Below are 23843 nucleotides of genomic sequence, written 5' to 3'. Positions count from 1 at the left end.
GATCGGTCGAATGAGGCGCGTGGGTGCCATCACTCGAGAAAAGAGGAGGAAGAACAAACTGGGCTCGCGCTGTGAATCTTACCGGTCAGTGCTGCAACCGCTGTTGCAAATATAACCTGTAAATAGTTGCTCGTCTTACTGACTCGTCCCTCACGTAACAATGCGTTTAGATGTCCCTTGCATTGCGCATAAGCGACCGCGGCCAAGTCAGGCGAAATATTGCCTTTAGCCACGACCTTCTCTTAGGCTTTGTTTGAGAACTGAATAAAGGGGAGGAATACGACAGAAACCATCCCCGATGATTATCTAAGTCAAGGCGAAGCATTTCTTCTCTGCACGTGGCGCAAAGCCCGAACAAACTCAAGTCCTCCCAGGGGTGAGCTCATCCGAGGACCGCCATTTGGCCGGGCTGCTACGCCCATGTGTGGCACGCACACCTTTACCGGCGATTGGAGAAAGGAGAGCGGGAGCGAAGCCAATAACGGTGTGTGAGCAGGCGCGAGGCAGAGCGTGCGCGTGCAGCCAAAAGAGAGAGCCAGTAGCGGTCAGTGAGCGGGCACATGGGGGTGCGCGCGCATCGGCGACAATCTCCGTGACCTTGGACGGCATCGCGTGTGACCTTAGCTCCGACTAGGCAAAGAAACGCTTCGAATTTAAACATCGTATTGGCCAGCAAACTCATGCGCAGGAGTGCTTGAACACGTCCGTGAATCGAAAAAAATGGCGAAACAAAGCTTACCTGCACGGTAGGGAGCTACCAATATGTCCCGGATAATTACGCCATTATATCCTTGCAATTCAATCGGCTTCCTGGAAAAAAAGTGCAAATAACATTTTTAACGCCAAGCCCATGAATAAACACGCAGGGAAGCAGGCCCCCTGTCGGCATCGAGGAACAACTTATTCACGAGCATGCAAATTCAAACACATTTCCCTCGCCGAAATTTTCACATCTCTCTGCTCGTAGAAAGAGAATCGTAAGACTTGGTGCCGGACAGTTCTCCAGCGCTTTTTAGAAGCGATTGCGACGTGAAGTTAAACGACACACCAGGATAGCGTAAAACATGAGCCTTTTGGTACAGAAACAGGTTAACGTCATTCAACCAGGGTTAGAAATCAATTCGGAAAACGGACACACCGAAGACTCTCGCGCACATCTATAGCATTACTGCGGACGATTGAGCAGGTTGCGCAGATATTCGTGCTCTGCCACAAATAAGGTAGAGATACACTCTTGGACTTCGTATATATACGAAGTCCAAGAGTGTAAAGACCGGAGACCCTGTCGTCGAGGTGGGCCGCCGCTCTGCGCAGCTCAGACCTCGGAATACAGACGTGGGCAGTCCAGCAAGCCCGTGAGGCGGCGTTGAGGCAGGGCCTTGACGTTCCTCCATGGGAGACCTGAGCCCGGGTCGCGTTAAACCTTGCCGGACGTACAAGAAAGTTGTATCCATCCATCCATTCTTACTTTATTTGGATTTGTTATTCTATATTTACAAGGTTTATCCATGCTATACATTCTAAGTGCGCCGACTCGAAGAACTTAAGATACTCACATGGGTAACAACGGGGAAGCGAATAATGGAACAGATGCATTGCAGAAGTAACTCAGCCTGAACTTCATGCGTGAAGAGAACTGCTGACAGCCGAAGCGAGAGACGCAGCACACAGGGACAAAACTACCAGTCTCTCGCGTTCCGCTATTTCGATTCGCTTAATAGTTTACTTATTAGCCTTTATCGCTATTATCTGGGGTGAAAGCTCCATACGCCGACAAGGGGAAAAATGGGAAGGTACGGTTGGCAACTGCTATAGCAGAAATTACAACCGCGGTCTGATTTTTAAGGGTAGTTGGATAAAAATAATATGTAAAAAGAAAAGGGCATACAAGAGGGGAAACGACGCCAAGCTGGAAACGATAAAGCGAAATTAAAAAAAAAGTGAGCATCACAATTAACCCAACACAGTAGCAACAAAACCAATAGAAGAAAAAAACGAAACATGGAAAAAAGCACACCGAATGCACTGGACGAAATCTAATAATTAAACGAAAAAGCGCGCACAGAATGCAGCTCCGCGCCTGCTAACGTCAGCCATGAGGAGGCCAGCGCATGTTAGCTTAATTATCATTAAGCCAACTGACAATGGTGTGGAGGCGCCGCTTTTGCATACCGACCAGATTCCGGTGGAAGGGAAAGAAGGTCCCCAGTCCCAGCTGAATGAGCACGGCATCTTGCGGATGTAGTTGACGTGACACTGGCCGTTCTGCACCGACGGCGGACACAGCGGGTACACCGGGTACGACGAACGCACCTGCTCCTCGTGCTTGCGCAGGGCGTACTGAACCGGCGACTCGCAGCTCACCGTGATGATGTTGTTTCCACTCTAAATGGAAGAACGCAGAAAAAAATCGCAGAGAGATGCAACTCTTTCCCAAGTCCCCCTCTTGTCTGTCAATTTTTTTCAGGTATGCACATGGAAGATTTCTTTCTGGTTTCATCGTAGCGTGAACTGCAGAGCGTGAACTGCAGATGCCAATCAATCAATCAATCAACCAATCAATCAATCAATCAATCAATCATTCAATCAATCAATCAATCAATCAATCAATCAATCAATCACTCTTCATTATGAACACAGATGCAGTGGCACATGGGGGTCCAGCGATCTCGTTTTAAAGCAAAAATACAAAAACCAAAGTGCAACAAATCCTTTTTTTTTCAACAATTCGCTTTTAACTTAAAATGGTCAGTGAAAATAAATTTGTCAGAAAGCCAAGACACTGACGCACACTGAGTCTAGTGACATCATGCTCAGGCGTCAGCCCTGCCTGTTCCTTTTTTCTCTGCTTTTTTTTTTACTTAGAGTAAAGTACTTAGTACTTTACTCTACTTTTTTTTACCAATACCAAAAGGGGGGTGGGGGGGGGGAGTAGAGGTGAGTGGGCAGTGAGACTGGGGTAACCTTGTCCAGAGTCCTTGCAGCCTTCGCTCGGTGTTTACTTACGCGTATATTGTTAGAAAGAAAGTCCCTTTTTATACATCCTTGGATACCAAATGCACTCCCTCAATTCCTGAATAGCCGCTTCACCGTACAACGCGGTACCCTTGCTACAGACTGCTTCTCGAAAACTTTGTTGTTCTATCCATCGGATGTGCAGTCATACAGCATGTGCGGCAGTCACCAGCAAGTGCAGTCATACAGCACGTTTGAACATCTAATTAAGTGGTTTTGTGCGCCAAAACCACGATCTGATTATGAGGCACGCCGTAGTGCTGGACTCCGCAAGTTTGGACCACTTGGGGTTCTTTAACGCGCACCTAAATCTAAGTACACGGGAGTTTTCGTATTTCGCCCGTATCAAAATGCGGCCACCATGGTCGGGATTTGATCCCGCGACCTCGTGCTTAGCAGCCCAGCACCATAGCCACTAAGTAACCACAGCGGGTCGCGTTCGAACATAAACTAAATTAGACAACGAGGTGTTCACTGAGAAAAAGAAAAAAAAACTTGGCGTTAAAAATTATTAATCAGAAATTGTTGGTGAACATTAATTTATAAAAATATATTTCCAAAAGGAAATTTAATAAAGAACGAATTTTCGTGTGGGAATAAAAACAGAAAGAAAAAGTACGCCGAAGATGACAAAATAAAAGCCGAAAACGCTGAACTCTACACATACGTGCCTATTCAGAATTGCATTGCAATGCATGTTTTCTGATCGTGTCAAAAAGCTAGGCATATGGGACTCAGAACACTTGGAACGTCAAACCATTGTATGGCTGCAGCAGCATGTGTTGTGGGCGCAAGATAAATTGAACTTCGTCCTTCCTATATCGAAAACTGAAAACGCGTAGTTGCGTCTTGCCGCATGCCTCAGCGGGCATCACGTTATCTGTCTTCGAGTGTAGACAACATAACAATCCGCCGATATTTTAAGACGGCAGATAGCGTAATGATAACTGAAAGAGACATCTGAATGATTCGTGTCACAGGACTAAGTGGAATGTTATAGCAAAGGCACCGGTTGATTAGCGGCTATACTTCCTTTTCTCGTGACAAACCTAGAGCGTAAAATAAGATTATTAGAATTTTAAATTAGTATTACAAATTAGTATTCTACAAATGATCACCATCTTTACCAACGTCATTATGGTCACTAAACGAACTAAGTCATCTCCAAGATAAGGCTCCAAAAGTATCCTCAATCTTGCCTTCGTCGCTACAACAAATAAATGGCCAACGTCTAGTCACATTATGAGTCGTACAGGATACGGAGAACTCTGAATTGGTCGCTTACATTGTTTAGTTGTTGCACTGCAATGCTATTTGTGAACTTAGTTTGCTGCGTCTCAGTTCAACCGACAAAGAAAACTATGGATTTCGCACGGCCTATCAGTTACGATTATGGGGAATTGTCTAAATCTTTGATGCCCAGCGTTGACAAGCAGCAGCAGCTGAAAACAATAATAATAATTTTTTTCCTCTTCACTACTGTGAATTGATACAACTAAAGCCATTTCATAATACACCCGAGTAATCTCAACCTTGCATAGGAAAAGGACAGCGCACTACCTGCGCATTGTTCTAGGATAACACAGGACGCACAGAGGTTTCGTCCCACTACCCAGAGTGTGAATACTAAGTAGAAGTAAATTTGTATTGTCACAACAAAAGCATATTTTTTTTTCTAAAATCATTCTAAGGTTTGTCCGCCTTAGGCAGCACTGGTGGGGCTACGTGTGGTAGTCATGCACTTTCATAATACTTTGTTTATGCGTAATGAACCCCCCGCAAGATTGGTGTTGCTCTGGGGCAACACTGGGTATACATGAGGGGTTACGAGTGGAGGCGCTTTTCGTAAAACGCAGCCACTATAAGGATGCGCGTGCGTATCGCAACATTCGGGTAGAGGCCTATCGTGGTACACGGGTGTATTGTTATAGGCGTGTAGGCGTGCATCACGATTTTCGCAGCTCTTACAGCTATACAAAGTGAACCAGCTTGTGTAGATTGCTTTCTGTCTTTTTCACAGCAAAAGCAAAACAAAAATTAGTGTTAGGTATTATTGAGGTATCACTATCATTTTTTTAAATATTTTATTATAGACAAAGTGAAGAAGTAGATTACGAACAATATCTTAAACTTTTTTTTATTCCTTAAGTGAAGAGGAGGAGGAAAAAAAAAGGAGAATATTTCTAACTGATGAGAAAAATCCACCTAATTTAACCACCCAATTCATGGCCAATCCCCCACTGTGGCTATGCGCCACAATCACTCAGGTGAACAACACCAACAACAAAATCGAAGAGATTATTATTCTCCCCAATGGATAAAAAATTTTGGATGTAAGCTCCAGAGCGATCTGGACGGTGCAGATAGAAGCCTATGGCCGATGGTTTAGTTGTTCCATCGAAAGAGATCACTCATCCTGTAGCCCCGCGACAGTCTATATGAGATAGATCTGAAGGTGTAAACTACTGGCCTGAATGCACCCAGATTCAAGTTACTACACACCTGCGCGTATGTTTCTTTACTGTGCCAAAACAAGATGCAGTTGTGTCTGCTGCTAAGCCGCCATTGATCCAGGGCGTTCTCGAAGTAGGACGACACCCAGTGTCCAGTGTTGCTCAGGAGCAACACCCCAATGTTTCTTTCCAAATATCTTCTCAGATCGGACATTTTAGGTCCTACGTGATCTAGAGCAGTCCCGGTGTCTGCATATATTTATCGAATTTATTAAAGTTTTGCGCATCAAATGCCTAAAGCCATCGCGTTCATTCTAGTCGTGCCAGAAATCACAAAATGAGGAAACATCACCAGAATAGCAGCGAGACATACAGCTTAACTTAAACGAGAATGATAACCCACAATGAAACAACATTAGTTCGCGAGCCGATGTAAGCTACAATGATTACATGCAACAGCTAAGTATTCCTAAGTAAACGTCAGGCACTGTAAGATGAAACATCTTTATCGTCGCGCCGGCAACTCGCAGAGGTCGCGCGACCGTTCACATATGGTCGCTTCGTTTGAGAAGCGACTGTTTTGGATCAGTCGCTAGGTGCCCAATCATTTTTTTAGGTAACGCGACTGCCAGTCGCAAATCTATTAAGCAATCAGCGCCGCAGGAACAGGACGCCAGTACATGCTGGCGCTTATCTTACGTGGTGACGGCAGCGCAAGCAGACGTGAATGGCATCAATCACCGGACATGCCGGTGTGGCGACGCGCCGGTCGCCCTCGCCTGTGTGAACACCGGTCACGTTGAGTCGCTTCTTAGTCTCCGGCCGCGGTCAGTCGCGCGACCTCTGTCAGCTGACGCAGAGAACGCGCCCTTAAGCCGAGCTGAACGTACGGCTCAGTTTGAGACCTACCCGGAGGACATCCTTCACGTCTGTGATGTACCGAACGTACATGTTGTCGGCATCAAATAACACGACGCCGTTGAGCTTCACGCTGCACACAGTGTCGATACCGTGAGCCACGAGGGCCACGCGTTCTTGTTTGAGCAAGTCATCAGGCACTGCCATGGAGAGGAGAGAGAAACAAAAGTAGGATGAACAAAACAAAAAGCAAACTTACCACGTCGGTTTTTTTTTTTTCGTTAATATGCCATCTCACATGTTTAACTTTATTCACACGACAAAATGGGCTTCTTTCAGTGTCGTGATTGTTCGAACGTACACTCACTTTGGAAGCAAAGCTTAGACTATCATGTATACTCTTATAAGAGGTGTAGACTCTCAGCCTGGTTCTGATGGTTAACAATTTTTCACGTTTATTTCTGACATAGCCATGTCCTTAATACATAAATTTAGCACGATTTACGGGTAAACGTAATCGGCGGTGGTATAAAGTAAGAATTACTTTAACTCGATTTGATTCCTTTCTCGTCACCCGCCACGGTACCTCCGTGGCTGTTGAGCTCGAGGTTGTGGCTTGGATTCCAGCCCCGGGAGCCGCATTTCAATGAAGACGAAATGCAAGCATACTCGTCTACTTCGAATTTAGGTGCGCGTTTAGAACGCAGATGGTCAAGATTAATCCGAAATCCTCTGCTATACTGCATCATTCATATTCGGTCGCAGTTTTTGGCACGCAAAACACCAGAATTTATTATTTCCACTTTACACTTCCATGTTATCACCGTAGAAGTAAAGAGGGAATACTCATGCTCATTACTAAGTAAACGCGAATGCTCATTACAATTTATCTCACCAGCGCGGACGTATTTCGATGCACACAGGGGGATATGCACGGCTTCCGTGTGATACATCCTTGGAATGCGCAAGTTGTATGCACGGTGCGTGGGCCATGCGGTGTGAATAACGTAATGTGGCAGTGCGTGTTCAAGTGACTATCACCCTAGGCTAGTGGTATGGCATAACGCAGTACCAACACACTGGGCAGTTTAGCTCACACAAACCAAAGGCAAGATATCACACCTTTTTTGTTCACAATTGTGGACACACAGACGCCACCAGTCTTGGCGCCTGTGTTGAGCGCAAAAGGTGTTGGGCGCAAAGCCAATACCTTTTGCGATAGCGCAGAAGTAAGCACGCCCGGCTCTCAAGTGCTCGTTGCTTTAGCGACGTGAGCTTGAATGACGGCTGTGCAAAAAAAAAAGGGGGGGGGGGGAGGTTTCTTCATGTTTCGGTGAACGTTAACCTCAGAATGAAGCGGTGGCCTGACGATGACGGAATAACGTCCATGACGGCATTGGTCGTCGTCAGCACAACGCGATAAATGCACACAAGGTAAACCAAGCTTCGAACATTCGCAGGTAAAAAAATACTCCATCATATAGGAAATGAAGCGGCCTTGAAGGTATACGTACCATCAAAACGTCTTGAAAATGTCCAGTTCTCCTTTCCGACCCATTCGTATCGCACATCGTTTAAGCCGTAGTAAGGCTCCCTGATCACGCCGTTCCTCTTCAGATCCGTGTATATACCCCCGGGAACAGTGGCGGAAATTTTTATGGCTGAAAAAAAAATTAAAACAGTAATCAAGGCTGTCTAATCCGGTGATCACGTGACTCTACCTGCAGGAGAAAACTAAACCATGCGCTATACGCTCGTCATAGTTCGAAAAAATTTCAGTCGATAATTTGTATGCCCATTCTTCTCCAATTCCAAGCCAGTCTCATGCATAGCGCAAGGAAATGATCATGCGAGAGAGGGGAGACAGAGTGGATGATGAGTCAGCTGGTGGAGCACCCTAACAATTTTCACTCGCATATAAGTATTATACGTTCGTAGCGCACTGGTTGCCGAATATTCAATGATGCATGAATCGAAATGTTTTGAAACTCCTCTTGCGCAGCGGCTGGCTTTTCTCACATCAATTTGCTGTACAAGAAAGCTTACGCTGCCATTAGGAGCATCATTGGTAACGTGTACTGCAAACATAACTTTTGCGTTCCTCGGTAACTCTCCTTGCTCCTTCCCCTTAAAGTGACTGCTCCTTCCCCTTAAAGGGATTGTCCGGTCATTTTACGAACGAAAACAAATGGCCTTAGGAGAAAGCATGTTCCTATGTTCACTCTTAACCAGCTTGCAGGAATGACGCAAGCGCCTAATTAATTATTAAGTATCAAATTGAGCACTTTTTCGTGTTAACCACAAAACGCACTTGCTACAGTGAGCGTGACATCACATGGGACTGTGTCCGGCGGTCGTGCCATGCTGTGTCGTACGTAGTCGCACTAATGCAACTATTTTTTTTTCTGAATTCCGTGCTGCAAGCTCGTTTATTCCGTAACGCTGCATAATATGGAAGAGCTGTTGTGCTGCGGGGTGTGTATGAGACACACCTGACGTGACTCTTGACAAGTTTCCCGGCGAGAAGAGTTTTCGGGCTAAGTTGGTTGGCGCCATTCGTCCCGCCAATTGGCCTCCTTCGGGACACTCGAAGCTGTGCTCGGCGCATTTTACTGACGAGTGCTGCGAGTTGAGTATACACCTCTCGCTGGATTTTGGCATCGCTGCAGGTGGAACGCCGCGAGCAGGGAAGCTCAAGCCTGATGCGCTGCCCACGATTTTTTGCCACTCCAAGCTGTTACTGCCTGAATGGTCCGACTTCGCAAAAGGGAGAAGGACGTAAGCGTTAATCAATTAATATTAAGTGACGGTTTCACCCGAAAGGCGAAGCATCGATTGCGACAGCAAATTAGTAGACAGCTATACGAAGTAAGCGTAGTAGTTTTATCGGTCAAATAAGTTTGCAACCATTCGCTTACTAACTAAATTAACAAGCATGGCGTCACGCACACACACGCAAACGTGAGCACATGACTCGATGACCCCGCACACTCGCTGTGAAAACGCCGGAGTGAGAAAGCGCGGTGGCAGCAGTGAGTGAAATAGTGACCTTCGGTCTGCCTCTCGCTTCAACGCGAAGTAACCGGTGGGAATACAGCGCACACGAAGCTATCAGCACTCGGCGCACCCTGTCCCCATCGCAGATTGCTTTCAAGATGTATGTCCCGCGCGGCCGCACTACACTCAGCTACCGCCGGAGTAGACGCCCCCCCCCCCTTCCCCTGGTGCCTTGCGCGCGAGGGAAGATCGGTGCGCTACACTGTAAAATAATTTACACCCTTAAAAGTTAAAAAGAGTGTAAATGTGTCTTTAACGGACACCGTAAGGGTGTCCGTTATTTAAATCACACCCTAGGTATGTGAGTTACAGATACATTCACACCATTTTTCCCTTTTAAGGGTTGGATTGGAAAAACTTTAATAAAAGTCCTGCAGGACGCACGTCAGCGCGCAGTGGGCGTCTCCCACGCAGGGACCGACAGGGAATACCTGGCGGCCGCTGCGCGAGCCTGCTGGACGGCCCATTGCTGGTCTTCTAGGAGCGGGCTTCTTAGGGTCTTCTCCCACTTGTCGGAGGTAGAGTCGGGCGGAGCGTTTCTGCACTCCCAGAGCACGTGTGCGAGTGTCGCCGTGACCCCGCACGAGGGGCACGCATCGTCTGGGTAGACGTCCGGGTAGATTATGTGTAAGGTGGCCGGGTTTGGATAAGTATCCGTCTGTAATAAGCGTAGCGTTAGCGCCTGCGGCCTGTTTAGTTTGGGGTGCGGGGGCGGAAAGAGGCGTCGTCCCAAGTAAAAGTGTTTGGTTATTTCATTGTAGGTTATTGGGGCATCCCTGTTCGCCTCCAACTCATCGAGACGTAGTTGCCCGGGGGTGACGGCGCGGTCGGTAAGCGCGCGCGCAGCGTCGTGGGCTGTCTCGTTGAGGTTGGGCGGGGCGCCCGGAATCCGACCCAGGTGGGCGGGAAACCAGATGACGGTGTGGTGTTTGAGGGTGCTTGGATCAGCGCCGCGGAGGATGCGTAATGCCTTGACGGAGACGACTCCTCTTTTAAGGGTGTAAATTATTTTACAGTGTACCTCCCCACTTTCCTCCCTTTCGCGCGCGAGATCGAGCCACCATCGTCGGCTCACCCTCGCACGCTTTCACTCGCACATACGGCACACGGCGCGCGGCCACGGTGTTATTGCCCTTGTACTTTATAAGGAACATCAAAGCGACGCAGGTGACGAGGGCGACGGAGACGGCGACGGCTGAAATGACTCTGGAGTATCCATATAATTGCTTTCGGAATAAAAGGTACGCCGTTATCTCCAAGGTTTCACGAACGTCACTGGTAGCTTTCCCATAAAGAAAGCAACTGAGTGGCATCAGGCGCTTGCGTTTATGCATAGGCATGTTGAAACTGTAGGCTTGCACTAAGGTGCCCCACGGCACACGAATTTGAAGGTGCGGATAAGCTCTTGTCAAGTAAGAATCTTGACACGGAGGCACCTGACCAGCGACGCTTTCGGCGTTTTCTAGCGTGCTGTTATCCGCGAGCTCATGCTTGCCACTGCAACGTGATGTCGTGTCCTTGCTCGACGAGGTGGTGAAGCAGCAATCTGATTTCTAGAACTAGTTGTTCGTGGGGTCCTCGGCGTAAGGCAGAAACCAAACAATTCCAAGCCACTGTGGCATAATGGGCAATGAACTTGCCGACGCAGCAGCACGATCTGCACATGAGGAGGGCTTGCAAGACTCCATTCCATTCTCAAGAACAGACGCTGCAACGAAAATTGGTGTGCTTGCATATGAAGCCATCAAAACTTTATGGAACACACCAAGCTTAAAGCATACACGTCTACACCGACTGGACCCATCCCTTCGACTTTGACCCCCATCTGGACTCTCTCGACTAGAAACAGCAGTACTTTGCCGACTGTGGCTTGGTGTCGCCTACACAAGATCCTTCGCCTTCCGGGTCGGTATGGACGACAGCGCGGCTTGCAGACACTGCGGCGGCGAGGAGACCATCTAACATGTGCTCGGCCACTGTCCTCAATACAGCGCGCACCGGCTGTCACTAGCGACCACGTTGGCACGCCTTGACGACAGGCCACTTTCAGAACAGTCAGTTTTGGAATGCCGACGTGAACTGTCGTCGCAGCGAAAGTCGGTCAAGGCTTTGTTGACTTTTCTACGTGACAGTGGCCTATTAGAAAGACTATAATGACCCCATTTCATCCCTTTTGCTATTTTTTTTCTCACGCTTTTATTTTTGCCACGCTCTTCTTTCCATCTTTACTTCCCCTTTCCCTTGCCCTAGTGCAGGGTAGCAAACCGGAGGTTTTAAGTCTGGTTAACCTCCCTGCCTTTCTCTCATTTGCATATCTCTCTCTTTCTCTCATGCTTGCCGTGCGCCGCGGGTCGGGGCATGTCGGGCATGTTCTTTCAATTGAAGAGAAGCGCCCGGTCTCTTGCACTCTATTCCTGATGGTCACTAACATGTCCTTAGCCTCGCCGATAAGCCACGAAAAAAAAAAAACGCTATCTGAAAGTATCGCTGACCATGTGCTCGCGCATTGTTGATATGAATTTGAGGACGCTACATTTGTTCTAATTTACATATTTACCATGTTTGGGTTTATTTACGACGACTTTGTCATTTGTCTCTGTATGTATACTGCTTCCGTGGTAATATCCGTGTAAAGCGCGACCTTTTGTCCTGTAGCCCTATGAAATATTTTCATCACGAGCGCTAGCCTATTGTTTCATTGTAGTTATGCATAGCGAAGAACTATCGTGCGCTTTCATTTCACAAAAAAAGCTATCTAATGCGAATAGAAATGTGGGAAATAACTTTCTGACCCCAGATACTTGTTGCTATAGCTTTGCATCTGCGCACTAATGACGTTCTTGTCGCGATTCTTAGCGTGCCAGCTCTTTTGTAAACTTCACCTATTTTTCAATTTGCAGCTTGTTTCTCAAGCCATAGCTGGAGCATGTCCATCGGCCAGTGTAATTATTGATAAATACCCTACGTGACCTTCATTTATACTTGTGGGGACTACAATTTTCCGAATGTTGTGTGGTCGAATGATACCGTTACTGCTAAACATAGTTCGCCGAATTTTTCGGAATTGTTAAACCTCTACTACGATTTTAATCCAATCCAACTTGTGCTCTACCCCACGCGTTCTACACCAACTTCTGCCGATACACTGGGTCTTATTCTTACCACTGCACCCAACTTGGTTTCTCCCTTAACGTTGCTGCAAGAAATGATCAACCATTTAATGATCCACTTGACTGTTAAGGCACATGTTAGCCATAAGAAAGCTCTAAAGTTATACTAGATTACAACAGAGCCAATCTTTCTTCAATAACTGCCGAGTTAGTGCTTTTCATCGGAAACTACTTCGTGAACTTCTCACAACGAACTGTACATTAGAAGTGGCCTTTGTATAAAAACAAACTGTTGTCTTTAATTGATGGCTACATGCCTAAAAATGGCCCGATTTAACCTGCTCACCTGTAACGACCGCGTCGTCGTAATTCGTACACTTTTGTAATCGCAATGCGCACAGAGCGCTTACCCTAGGGCGTCTTGTTGAAGACCGTCAAGAGAGCCGACTGGCTGGCACTCTGGCGCGCATCGAACGCAAGCGGAGATTCATACTCTTCATCGTTGAAATCAGCACTTGACGGCTCCGCAGAGCTAGCACGGCACTCCGTTTCGTTAGTACACATGGGCCCGAGGGTCAACGGAAACGTGCTGTAAGGTATAGAAACGTGAAGCGCGTATCGCTGGCGAAACGCAGACAGCTGTGAAATAGCCGCTGACAAAAGGCCGCACCGGAGGGGAAACGCGTCGATCTTCGAACGCGATAAACGCCTCCCCGAAACAATACGCGCAATTCGCAGCTGTTGCAAAGATGGGGTTTTTACTCGCAGTTGTTTAACTGACGAGGCGTAGGATCGAGCAATCCAAAGCACCGAGCAAACTGCGCAACAAAGCACGGGGCAGACGACACGGGCAGACAGCTTCGAGAGTCCCACCCGCCTGCTGCGACACAACCACCACCACCATCGAGAGTCCCATGTGACGTCATGCTACCACGGCCGCCGCTCGTCGGGAGATCTGTTGAAGTTTCGTACGCATAAAAAAAGCTGAATAAAAAAACTATATAAGGCTCCAATGGGCTTGGAAAAATCACCGTTGTATATTCCACATACGCAAACACATTACATGCCCGACAGTTCATAATGTTTACTATATTACCGGACAATCGCTTAAAACGCTCTCGCTGAAATCGACAGATATTCCTCTGTCTGGTCAAACTAAATGAAATTAAATTTACTTTCCAGTGTGCATGCTGGCTGAAATCTGCATGCGTGCTGCGTGCAATCTGCGTGCATGCTGCATGCTGGCTGAAATCTGCATAAATAGTTCGACGTGTCCCAAGAGACCTCACAAGGCAATAGTAGAGCAAGTAGTAGGTGCACATTTATAGTAGTACAGAAATACTAAAGTAACGCAATGGGAGAAGGAACTCAGAACACAATGAGAAAAGTAAGTAATGTACTGGCAGGTTAAAGTTGTAAAGCAACAAAAAATGCTCCCTTGCATTAACTTCAACTGTGGACAATGCTGCCCTTGGGGAGTCGCAACACTGTTTCGTCTACATCAACTGCACTGCAATCTTTTTGTTACCATTGTTTCATAGCTTTTATGCGTAGTTCTAAACACTTAGCGTGATATCTTTTCGAATCTGTAGGTTATTTATACCATCCTTTTACCATGCTTGTCGCATTTCACGATACCGTGTTTTTATGTCATTAGTATATACTTGTACCTAGCTTTGTCACACACACACACACACACCCCTATATATATATACATATAAATTTGCTCATTAGCTGCGTGGTCGTTGTACGTAAATAGGTATTGTAATGATATTGCAGTTCCGTGCTTTCGCATTAAATAAGCAGCTATTTTACATTAATATAATATCTGCTCTCTTTATTTGAATTTATCGACGTATTCTAATATATGTTTAGATCAATTACACTCCATTGTGAGGGCACTTGGAGGGCTTTATTGGGTACAGTGAATGAATGAATGAATGAATGAATGAATGAATGAATGAATGAATGAATGAATGAATGAATGAATGAATGAATGGCATTTATTGTTTCTAATAATGTGAATTGTCTTCTACCATATTGTCATCAGGCGCCTGACAAAGTTTACCGTTGTTCATGAGTCTCATATATTCAGCTGCAAACGCTTTCTTTTTTTTCATAATAGCTTCCGCACTTACGTACAGTACACTGGCTCACATGGCTGCCACCAAATATACGCACTATATAGATTTAAATTAGGAAAGACTCGTCTCAAAAAGGAACCTATACAAACCATATATTCCAAGGGTTAACACTGCTGCCTTGACAAAAACTTGCAGAAAATTTCGCCCCCGACTTAGATGGCCCTTCCCTTTTCTCGCCCAAAACGCTCACGCGTCACATAATTGCCATATTCATCAATTTCATGCGATCACGTTTTTCTTATATTCATACATACATCCGATTACATACGATCATATGAAATTCTTGAATGTGAGGATTAATTACGCGGTATAAGCGTGTTTTTTTTTTTTGTAGAGTGCATTATGGGCAAGCCTAGAGTACCTCCTCGTCTACCCTCTTCTAGAAAATGCGATTTATAATTTCAGACATTGCGGCCAGCTCACTACACGGCAAAGAAGAAAGACGAAATAGGTTCGCACCGTACAGGATAATAACAGCAACAACAACAACAACAACATACGTACATTTGTTGGCGTTCACGGCTGTCCACTGTCCGTCGAGCGAGTACGTGACCACCGCCTTGGCAACGCAGCAACAGGAAAACAGTAGAGAAAAGCCGAAGGCCAATTTGTGCCGGATCATAGCCATCGCTAGTTATCGCCGGCGGCGGCCCTGGAATTTAGAAATATGTTCGTGTCTTCGTCTTTCTTTGGAACTTCGTCAGCCATGTGTCTGTAACGGGTTTCTACTTCGCGACTGTAATTTAAAGGAGCGCTGGTGCGACAGTTTACGAGTGTTCATTTTTTGCTCTGAATGAAGGTCCTCGACACCTAAACCTTAAGAAAGAAATAGTGGCGAACCTCAGAGTGCCCTAAATAATTGAATATATTTTTCTACGAACCAGTTTCATTGTCGTTTCTCAGCAGTTGTCTGTGTCGTGACGTGTACTGCTTCCACGTGGCCACCTTCTTCGTCATGACATAATTAAATATAATTAAAATCGGGGGTTTTACGAGCCCAAATCCCAATATGGTTAAGAGGCATGCCGTGGTGGGCAACTCCGGATAATTTTGACCACCTGAAAGCCTTTAAGGTGCACCTAAATCTAAGTACGCAAGCGGCTTCATCTTCTTCTCCTTTTTTTTTTGTTTTTGCATTCCGCCCTTACTGACAGGCGGCTGACGGGGCACGGGTTCAGCAGCGCAACGTCGTAGCCACTAAGCTACCGCGGCGGGTATGTCACGCCGTCACGACAAATTCACTTGCTGTAAGAAAAAAACCTAAAGTGGTCCGTAGAAAAGCTATCTTAGTAAATTCTTTAAGGGAGCTTCTGAGGCTTGGCAGCATTTCTTCTGTGGTATCGAGGTCGAAGACATTCGTTAAAAAAAAAGAAATAAAGAATGTAATGTTAGCACTCCTTTAAATAATTATAAATCACAGCGAAGAACAAAGTAGGTCAGCAAGGGATGATATGGAAGAAAACGTAGCCAAATAAACCAGTGCTTTTTAGCACAAAGGCTTATCAAGAATTCCCAACCAGGAAAGGAATAATGCAAAAAAATGAATTTTCTCGTAGTTTCACGACACGTTCCAAATACATAGAATAGCATCTCTAAGAAATAAAAGGAGAAATAAAAAGGATGGAGGGGAAACGCAGCAATATTTGCAAATGATCCACAGGTACATTGGTTTTTTTCTCCAACTGTATTCAGGTTTTTCAAGCAAGAACACTCCTGTTTCTTGGGTATTATCCCTAAACGTACTTCATGATTAGCACACGCCAGAGCTACAGTACATTCTACTGCTAAGGGAAATAACAAGTAAAAATTTCTGGATTGATGACAGCTAGGTTTTGAGAAGAAGTCCTCGGTAATAGGACTATTCTAGTACGCCAACTCTAGCCTTCTTTTTCATATATGTATGACCTTGGTGACGCGGTTAAGTTATGGTTGTTTGAGCACTAATTAAGTATTCCCTTTAGGAGGGAATTGTACTCTATATGTACTGGTAGCTCTCTCTCTCTCTCTCTCTCTCTCTCTATATATATATATATATATATATATATATATATATATATATATATATATATATATATATATATATATATATATATATATATTTATTTATATATAGCGTTCTCTGTTTCATCTGCGTCATTACAGGAGGGCAGTTACACGACTTATGAAAAGGCTTTATGCGCATATAAAAAATGGCATTCCAGAAATGATTCAACTTATTTAATGAGTACAAAGAAACAGTGGTCTCGCGTCAATTCCTCCATCTTCGTTACAAACCACACATGCAGAAAAAAAAAGGAAGCAAGGCGCTTTACACACACCGAAGCACATTATGCAGAGAACGCGCGCTGGACAATATGCACACCAACGTGGCTCGAGGCGCGCGCACTGGTGATAACCTCCGCCACACGCTTAGTCTGACAGCGTGAGGCTGCAGAACGGGACTGGCTCGACTTCCTCCGCGTCCCCGGCATCTCACTCCGCACTGAAAGACAGGCGATCGAGCGCCCGTCTATGGCTTTAAAAATGCGGAGTATATATGAGGATTTTAGGATATCTGGACACTGTAGTGCCAACTTTTGTAACCGTCTGACGATAATCGATTCCACACTGGCATCATCTCACCTGTCGCTAGTCAGCCATGTATGAATGAAAACCTTATTTCGCCCTCGTAGCCCATCTGCTCTGCCGTTGTCAAAGCATCTTGCAGTTGCGCCCCGCAGCAGCCTAGCAGTCGCACTTGTGCCGCTATTACCGCAGCAATTGCCACGGCGCAGCAGTAACAGCTGTTGGAACAACCTCTGAGACGTCATCGGGCAGTTTTTAGCTGAACAAGAAAATGGAATAAAAGCCTCTATGCTACGGACACATAGGCCGTGCGCTGCAAGACACGAACGTATTGACGTCGGCAGGTGCGCTAAAGGGAAGCTGAAGCGCTTTTGAAGAAATGCTTATGGCGAAGTATACCGCACCTGAATACGAAAATACCCATTAAACAGGCCAGTAATCGCTGAACGTCACTTTAATTTAGCAAGAACGAGCTGCATCGCCGGCTGCGGGGGAACGCCGTGGAGTGGAAAACGGGCTCTGACTGGGAACGGTGGTCATAACTTCAGGCGCCTAATTCGAAATAGACGCTGGACGCCCTGTTCAGTCCTAAAGGTGACATATTTTGTCGCAATACTGGGTTATCTAATTCCTTTGGAGCTTGTCGCTGCTGTGTTACCAGACATGGACACCAGGGAGCCAAAATTAAGTACAGCAACTAACAGAAATAATTTTTCTCAACATGCTTTTTTATTTTATTTTGAAATACATTTTGAAAAAAAATTAAAATTATAATTGGTACGATTTCTCTTGCACTACGTGGCTTCCAGTCGCTTACATTCGTTCAATACAAGCAGAAGCGCAGTACCGAAATGTGTGCCTCGGCTCTATAGCTTTCGCTGTGCTGCCACAGAAAGTTGTCGCCGGGTATACGTCTGCCGAGAAGCTACAGATTGGCGAGTACGCTTTAATTTCGATGGTGCTTTCAGATTTGCGTTTAATTAAAAAAAAAGCTTGGTACTAACGAAGATAAAAGCAATAATTTGCATTTGTAGGACAACACACGTACTCGCCGAACCGGGCGTTGGCGTTGCGTGCCTCGAGGACATTGTTGGTGGTGACAGCCATGCGGACTGCCATGCTGTGTTATTGATTATTCGTGTACAGTAGCGCGTGCGTTTTGCGTTACGTATTTTTTCTTCTTTCCTTATACTTGGGCTATACAGCCCCAGCACGCGTGCTCGCTCCGGTTCATTCGCTTTATGTGCGGCTGTGCATAGCTCACAGCAAGCACTTACGACTTCTTAAGTTTGTTCTTTATGTCATGTGCAGGAACATCCAAAGAGCTCGCCAGTTTGAGACAGACACACTTTGTAGGCTATGGTCGTCAGTTCGGTAGCGTGAGTAGTTGTACAAAAATGTCTTCCACTTCCTCCTGCTCTCGCAAATTTGCGGCTTATGCTGCGTCATTTAAGATGTCATGTTTTTCGCATTCACAGAAACGAAGTTCACGAATGCAGTTGTTTAAACAGGACATGTATTATTGAGTTTGTGTAGTAATGATGAAGCGCATATGATATTGAAATCTTTTGTCCCTGCAGGCAACTTGTAATTTTGTTCGTCTTATCAGAAATGCCAACTTCTGTGTATCAATGGGAAGCGAACTAGGTCACTCACTGTGTCTTAAGCAAGAGTTCAGAGTATTTGAAATTATGGGGTTTTTACATGCCAAAACCACTCTCTGATTATGAGACACGCCGTAGCGGAAGACTCCGGAAATTTGGGCAACCTGGGGTTCTTTGACGTGCACCTAAATCTAAGTACACGGGTGTACTCGCATTTCGCCCCCATCGAAATGCGGCCGCCGTGGCCGGGATTCAATCCCGTGACTTCGTGCTCAGCCGCCCAACACCATAGCCACTGAGCAACCACGGCGGGTAAGAGTTCAGCGTAAGTTTGTTCATTGTAAGTGCAGCGGGTAGCGCATTCTTTGCAGCACCAGCTGTGTGACCTTTACCAATAAAGCATGGTGCCCTTCTTTCATCTGCTTTCTGCATTCTTTCAGCGGGCTTGCCATGCAAGAGCTTAATTTTTACCATATTGCAGCCTATTTCACAAATTTAGAAACTTCGGCTTCAAGTTTATTTTCTATGTCGCTTAAAACCTTACAGAGCACTGCTTCAGATCAACCCACGTGGTGACACAACATCAACGGCAAAAACACTGGGTTCCAAAAAAGGTGCTAAACCCTGAGCATCAGATCATAGGAGCAACTGCGACATTCTGGTATCATATATTTTTTCTACCTCAAGCATTTCATTTTTCAAGCTTCAATGTTAAAGTGAATTGTGGCGTAGTGAGAGAGATACTGCCTAAAATTTTTCATGCGCCAGAACTTTGTTTTCTGTGTACATTTTATGCCCCACAGCTCAAGCATCCTGCCGTTCTCCAGCATGGACTCCACCAGTAATGGGGAACTGTAGCCTCAAATTCATTTTTTTTTTCATTCAACACTTCCAGCAAACTGTTTTGTGCAATAAGCCAGTTACATGTCTACCTTCTCATTTACTTAACATAGTAGCTTATGTCAGCGGCATTTTTACAGATGTAACCGTCCCTTGTCATGTGTTGTAGAATAAGGTGCTTGTTCATGCTTTCGTTGCAGTTAGTATGTAAGGCATAAACACACGGCAAGCTTGCTGTCCATTTTTGTTTTCCTGATGAAGTTTGTAGCGCCCATAAAATGTAAAATTACTGCCAAGAAAAAGAAATGAACTACGGCGTCTTGCACTACGTAGTCCTAGTATATTGCTGATGTCTTGCACATTATTGTAAATGCGCACTCGAGCGCCATTTGCCACTCAAAAATATTGGTATTTTTTGGTGCACTGTAGCGTAAAGCTAGACAATTATACTTATTCTTTATATTTTCTAGTCATCCGCCTCGTTTATTTATTAAAGCTGCTTTCTCTTTTCGCTTCACAGCTACAGTTACTTCCAGTATACTTCGAATACTGACTGATATACACTCATATCGGCATCAGCTGTTGCTTTGGTTTTGATGCCAGCCACCTTTTTCAGCGCATTTTTATTTTTGCTTGGTTCAGGTGAAATGTTTAACTAGTAAACTATAATCTACTGGTGCGTGGTAAAACAGGAAGACTACAGCAAGAGCAATGAAGGACACTTTTCTAGTAAATGGAATATTGATAACTAATAAATGTAGAAAGTTCATTTTTATTGACTTGCAGAGCTTGAGAATTCGCAGAAAAACTGCTAAGATTGTTGTAAGTACGAAGGCATGTCATTGTGGTGTCATGCAATGAAATTACAGAATACCGTATTCTTTACGGGCGATTACTGTAATCATGACGGCCTGCAATTGAATTACTGACGCTTGTACTTTTCACGGGAAATTACTTTAAATGTGACGGCGTGTTATTGAGGCATGGTGAAATAAGATTACAGACGTCTGTACATTTTACAGACAATACTTAGCAGCCGACGCTCAGAAAAAGTCCAGTAAAAGCAATGGCGTACTCTTTACAGCGTGGGAATGAGCAGAAAATTTGCACCTGCGCATACTCACTGCGAAGCAAATGGTAGCCAACAAGAAGCGTCTTGCCGAGCGTCTTGCATTTGCTGTGTTGCAAAGCGCGTTGCGAAAAACGAGCAGTTACTTGGGTGTTAATTGCCACGAAGTTAAACGAAACCAAACGCTTCCGATGGCGGAAGAACCTGAAGCATTCCTTGCGCGTAGTATAGTAAATAAAAATAATTGCAAGCGCTATTGTCTCTTTGCGTAGCAATTCACTCAAAGCGAGTCAAGACTGTTCCACGTAAATAACGTCGATTCCGACAAGTGTGTTAGTTTTGCCGTGGTATCGTTGTTTTGACGCGAAAGCCTCAGATGGTCCATTAAAAAGCGTCATGATCCACTAACATGGAGAATCGGAAGAACAGCACATCTTCCTCCAGCATGTTTTTTGGCTTTGTCCTGGTGCGTAATATTTTAGTCTGTTCCATAAGAACGCTGTTTGTTGTTCATACATAAATTACCTCGTTTCTTCCCGTGAAACTTACGCCATTGTTTGCTCAGCTTTAGCACGAAGTCACATAGCTTTGTGACATGTCACCTCATTAATCTCCATGGCCTCTTTCTCTCTTTCTTTCTACCTCTGGCTCTAAGTCAACTACTAACTTTCTACTACTAGCTAAGTCAACTACTACGACTAGTCGACTACTAGCTCTAAGTCAACTTGCGTAACTTAGATAACCCTAAGTAAACTTGCGCATATAACATATTCGTCATTGTTGCTATTACGTTGCCGTTACGCCCCAGTGTTTGTTAAAAATAGAAACAGCGACAGTTTTGATCGGCCATAGTTTCGGATGGGGCTAAACAAAAATATATACACTAGATGGTTGCACTTCATAAAACTTTCTTTACGCGACAAGATGAATCCGTATTTCGCAAACTGCTGGTGCATACCAAACCTGTTTCCACGGATGTCCTTTAGAAATAAGCTTCATTTGTTTCGCGTGCAACACAAGAAAGAGCCGAGCACGCAGAAACTTCGCATAAGCAGATATACATAGTTCCAGATGGATACGGAATCCCGCGTGTATGGTCATATAATACACACAAAAATACAAGAGATGACGATAAAAAAACACGAATTCTCTCGCCTCAGAAGCACTGTTCTGCCCTTGGGAAAACTGCTGACGGCGAAACGCCAAAAGCAGGCGCGTTACGGTATAGAAGAGTGGCAGACAGGAAAGATGGCCGGCAGGAAAGGTGAGGGGGGCTGCGGCGTGGAGAGTGATGCTGGGGTGCACAGCGTGCAAAGGATCTGCGGAATTCGTCCGCGGATTCTCGTACAGTCGCAGGCACCTCAATTCACGGGGCGAAAGGCTTACGCACTCGCAGACAGTGGGCCCGCATAAGCCGCCTAGTCTCGTGGTCGGCCGCGGCCCGTGAACAATTGCCCTCGCAAAAAAAAGTAAAGAAAGAAAGAAAAGGAAAGGAAACGAAAGAAAGAAGACCATGCGAAGCCGCTGAGCCCGACAGGAAAGCGCGCGGACCGCCAAAGGACGGCCTACAGCATTATCACGCGGCGGAAGCGATGAAGGAGGGAAGCTCCAAGACACCTGCGGCCTCCCTTCGTGGCGCGCGCGGTAGGCACCACGTAATCAGAAAGGCAATCATGCGCACCACCAACACCGTCCGGTCAGTCCAAGCGAGGAGCGCTGCGGGCTAGCGCGTGCGCGGAACGGACGTGCGTCCGCTACAGGCTGCGTTCGCCTATGTACGCCAGCCGCCTACCAATTGGGCTGTTGCCGTTTCGCGAAGCTATGCTGTTCCGGTTGCGTACCACAGCGATACCGCTGCACATTATACGCAAAGGTTTGGCTCCAAGATCAACATCGAACGAGGAGTCGGCTTTCTGATCGCAAGTGCCACGTGAAACACGCGGTGATATGCGAAATATAGCGCCAACCCAGCAGTACATCTTGACGTGTGTGCTGCGTTGCCTCTTCCAAAGACAGCTGCGCAATGTGGATAAAATGAGATAGATGCTGTTACAGATTGAAAGTTGATAACGATGCTGCGTATTGTGTTCGTCCCAAAAGCGTTGGTAGCTACCGGCTACTGGCTAGAGCTCCGGACGCTCGTGCGAGGTGTTATATACGCACTGAAATTAAGCAGGAAATGCGTTTCATGCGGTCGCCGATTCTGATGTGTCCATGATGTGCCGCCGGTTGTGAGGCGCCTTGTTCTTTGCGCCGGACATTGTAGCTGTTAAGTGTTGCTGCGACCTGATTTAAACAGGCATGTTCGACATCCCGATGAAACCCACGTGGGATACCTATTTGGGCGTCCCGAAGTAATTTTGACCACGTGGGGGTTAGTTAGCGCGCCACACAAAGCACGGTACACCGATTTCCCTGCATTTCAGACCCATTGGAATTCGGCTGCCGTGGCTGGGAAACGAACCTGAGACCTCGCGCTCAGCAACAGAGCGTCGTAACCAACTAACCAAATAGGCAACGCGGCAGGAGACTGCTAACATTGAGATACACTGACTGGGGATATGGGGCGCTGGTCACAATTCCCTAAATTGAAAAGGGAAGGCCTCTGAAATAGAAAGGCATGCTTGTTGAATCAGCTATATACTGAACGGGAGCCTTGCATAGGTTGGTTTATTACAGGGCTGTCGGAAGACTGGCGACACTGGAACGTGAATCTGCCTATGAAAGACATAGCCTTGAGAGAGAAAGAGAGAGAGAGAGAGAAGGGAGGAATGAAAGGCAGGGAGGTTAACCAGACTGAGTCCAGTTTGCTACCCTACGTAGCCTTGAAAAGCAGGGTGCATCCTTTATGGTGATCCCGCTAGTTGAACAGGTTATGTACCGAGAGTAGTTTTGCAGGTCATGAATTAGAGTTCGCACTGTGAAACAGTTTGCAAAGAAGGGCATTCAGTCTATCAACTTAGAAGCAAATTCTCTAGTGAGACAACATCTGTGTTAAAGCACACTTTTCAGGAACATTCATCTTATTGGTTGTAAACTGCTGGTGATTTCGAAATAATGATATCGGAAAACTGAGTATATGGGTAATGTAGGAAAATCACCTAGTGAATTGCAGAAATCGTCACATC

At 45.8% G+C, this 23843-nt stretch overlaps 1 protein-coding gene and 1 long non-coding RNA gene across 10 annotated transcripts in view; one reads left to right on the top strand and one right to left on the bottom strand.

The window, feature by feature from the left end:
- Window positions 1-23843, bottom strand: part of LOC139059209 (beta-mannosidase-like) — a 335938-nt gene that overhangs the window by 31678 nt on the left and 280417 nt on the right. For 8 of the 9 annotated variants that reach the window (XM_070537314.1, XM_070537322.1, XM_070537318.1 and 5 more), the window contains 5 exons: window positions 15142-15289; window positions 7841-7987; window positions 6378-6526; window positions 2177-2385; window positions 740-810 (listed from right to left, as the gene is read on the bottom strand). In XM_070537314.1, the coding sequence (XP_070393415.1) occupies window positions 740-810; window positions 2177-2385; window positions 6378-6526; window positions 7841-7987; window positions 15142-15265 (700 nt within the window). In that variant the 5' untranslated portion in view covers window positions 15266-15289. Of the gene's footprint in view, window positions 1-739; window positions 811-2176; window positions 2386-6377; window positions 6527-7840; window positions 7988-15141; window positions 15290-17259; window positions 17392-23843 lie in introns of those variants that run through there. The other variant, XM_070537320.1, reaches the window with a different exon arrangement.
- Window positions 17530-23843, top strand: part of LOC139059211 (uncharacterized) — a 57939-nt gene continuing 51625 nt past the window's right edge. Inside the window, exons 1-2 of the long non-coding RNA XR_011514009.1 lie at window positions 17530-17796; window positions 19353-19467. This is a non-coding gene — a long non-coding RNA (uncharacterized lncRNA). The remainder of the gene's footprint in view (window positions 17797-19352; window positions 19468-23843) is intronic.

This window comes from Dermacentor albipictus, chromosome 4 (genome assembly GCF_038994185.2).
Source record: "Dermacentor albipictus isolate Rhodes 1998 colony chromosome 4, USDA_Dalb.pri_finalv2, whole genome shotgun sequence".
NCBI classification, from domain to species: domain Eukaryota; kingdom Metazoa; phylum Arthropoda; class Arachnida; order Ixodida; family Ixodidae; genus Dermacentor; species Dermacentor albipictus.
Note: the sequence above shows the minus strand (reverse complement) of the source record. Positions and strands in the feature narration are given on the sequence as shown.